Source organism: Tupaia chinensis, unplaced genomic scaffold (genome assembly GCF_000334495.1).
Source record: "Tupaia chinensis unplaced genomic scaffold, TupChi_1.0 Scaffold000438_1, whole genome shotgun sequence".
NCBI classification, from domain to species: domain Eukaryota; kingdom Metazoa; phylum Chordata; class Mammalia; order Scandentia; family Tupaiidae; genus Tupaia; species Tupaia belangeri.
This window is the reverse complement of record NW_006159943.1, coordinates 955,550-957,758: the sequence shown is the minus strand read 5'-3', so window position 1 is coordinate 957,758 and position 2,209 is coordinate 955,550. Positions and strand designations below refer to the sequence as shown.

The 2,209-nt window shown below is 62.6% G+C and overlaps 1 protein-coding gene across 1 annotated transcript in view; it reads left to right on the top strand.

Moving 5' to 3' along the window:
• Positions 1–2,209, top strand: part of IQGAP3 (IQ motif containing GTPase activating protein 3) — a 57,643-nt gene that overhangs the window by 52,291 nt on the left and 3,143 nt on the right. The window contains exons 32-34 of the mRNA XM_006155226.3: positions 417–543; positions 1,409–1,496; positions 2,145–2,206. Coding sequence (XP_006155288.2) covers positions 417–543; positions 1,409–1,496; positions 2,145–2,206 — 277 coding nt within the window. The remainder of the gene's footprint in view (positions 1–416; positions 544–1,408; positions 1,497–2,144; positions 2,207–2,209) is intronic.

The window sequence follows — 2,209 nt, the reverse complement described above, 5'->3', positions numbered from 1 at the left end:
GCCGATCCCCGGACAGGTGCTTTCCCACTTTCCCTCTCTGTCTCTCTCCAGCCAGGGGACACCCCCACACTCCAGTCCTGCTCTCTCCACACTCTCTAGCAAAATTTTTAAAAAGAAAAAAAATATGTGAGAGAAATGCACAGAGTAAGGGCCCGTGGAGGTCTCAGGCTTCTGGAACGAGGAGGAAAGGGCTCACGGGGTGGGAGAGCAGAATGGCAGAGTCCAGGGCACAGGACGAGGGTGTTGGGGACACAGCTCCGGGCAGCAGCTCTCCTGGTGCCCAGGGTAGAGGGCACAGTGTGTGCCATGGGGCATCATGGGAACACTTCCAAGAGGGGCGGGGAGCAGCACTCACCGTGACCCATCCCTGTGTGCGTGTGTGCACCTGCCTGCTTCCCCTCCCTCACCACACCTAGGGGAGAGCGTGGCTGCAGACGGGCACGTGGATCTGAGCAAGCTGGAAGTGTCCCTGACCCTCACCAGCAAGTTTGAAGGGCTGGAGGCAGACACCGACGACACCAGTGCCCGGAGCCTGCTCCTGAGGTGGGTGACGCTGGCCTCCACGCCTGCCTGCCTGGACTCCCCAGCTCCCCAGCGGCCCAGGACAGAGCCTTGCTGAGGGCCGCTCCACCCTCGCCCTTTAGAAGGTCTCCCTGACGCTGACTGGTACTCCCTGCCACAGTGTCCGCTCTGGAAACAGCCTTGACTTGCGTGGTAGTTTGAAGGCAAAGGCATGGTTAAGACGCTGGCCCCAGCGGGTGTGTGTCGCTGTGTGTTTACAGGGTGCTCTTTTATATGGCATCATTTACTCCTAGGCGTAAGCCGTGAGGTAGGCGGCGCCTTCCCCGCTCGCTGTTAAGGAGAGCTCAGAATACCGTGACTTGCCCAGAGTCGCACAGCCAGTGGGTGGGGGCTCCATGTTCTCGCTCCTCGCTCTGGCCGAGCGTGGTGTCGGGAGAGGACACAGAGCTTTGCTTCCCCGGTTCTGCAAAAGAAGGACCTCTCTGGCGGGGCCGAGTGGTCATCGGGCAAGGGACCCGGCTCCTGCTGGCTCACCCCACAGGAGTGCCTCTGCCCCTCCGCTCACTCAGTAAGCAGGTCGACTGGCAGCTCTGCCTTGCGTCGTGGGGCTCGTAGTGGTGGGGCTGCAGTGAGCCCGGTCGAAGCCTGAGAGGGGTGTGTGTCAGGTGCACCCGGAGCTCAGGAGAAGCTGTGCCGAGCGGGAGGAGCACATGCATACTTCCGCTGACGGCCTCAGGGTACCTGTAGGAGGGGATCAGGCAACACCCGCACCTGTCCTGCTCTCTGCCTCCCTGGGTATCCCCGGCAGCTGCGCCCGGAGGCCGTGTTCACTCACCCAGATTTCTACCCAGCCCCTCACCTGTCTGCCATCCCTGTTTTCCTGCAGTACCAAGCAGATGCTGGCCGATATCCTGCAGTGCCACCCTGGGGACTCCCTCCAGGAGGTCCTGTCCCTCTCGGCTTCCAGAGAGCAGGTGAGTGGCTGGACAACCACAGGCCGACTCGTTCACCCCCTCCTGCCCACAGCAGCACTGCAGATCACCTTGAGCAGACACCTGTGCTCGCCAGTCATGAGACCTCTGCCCTGGACCCCCAAGGCCCACAGGAGGCCCACAGGCCCAGGGAAGCCCGAGGCCTTGGGGAACCTGAGGCTGTAGTCAGGTCCCCAACTCCCTCCCCCCCATGTTGGGGCTGGGACTATGCAAAAGGTCCACTTGGAAAGCGGGTCTTCAAGGCCCGGGCAGGAGAGGGTGGGAAGGGGCCGGCTGCAGTAGAGGCCAAGCCAGGGGCTTCCTGGAGGAACAGTGGTGGTGGAGCAGTGGTGGTGGCCGTCATCACACATTGGCGGCCGGGGCTCTGGAGGCCTCTACACTGTGGCCTTTGTTTGGGGCTCCGTTGAGCCATTCTTCCCATGGTGATCCTTGCGCCCTCAAGTGAGCCATGTCACACCTGTTCTCTGCAAGCTACACCCCTCCCCACTGCCATAAAGGCTGGGCTCTAGGGTCGTTCCCTGGTGACACCCAGAAAAGGGTCCAGTCTCCCTCTGTTGCTGGCGCCCCGGGGCCTGCCCTGTCTGGGTAGCACAGAGGCCTGGTAGACCCTCCGCCACCTCTGCCCCACAGGAAGCAGCCCACAAGCGGCTGATGTGCCATCGCCAGGCCTGGGAGGCCCAGACCACGGAGCCGCT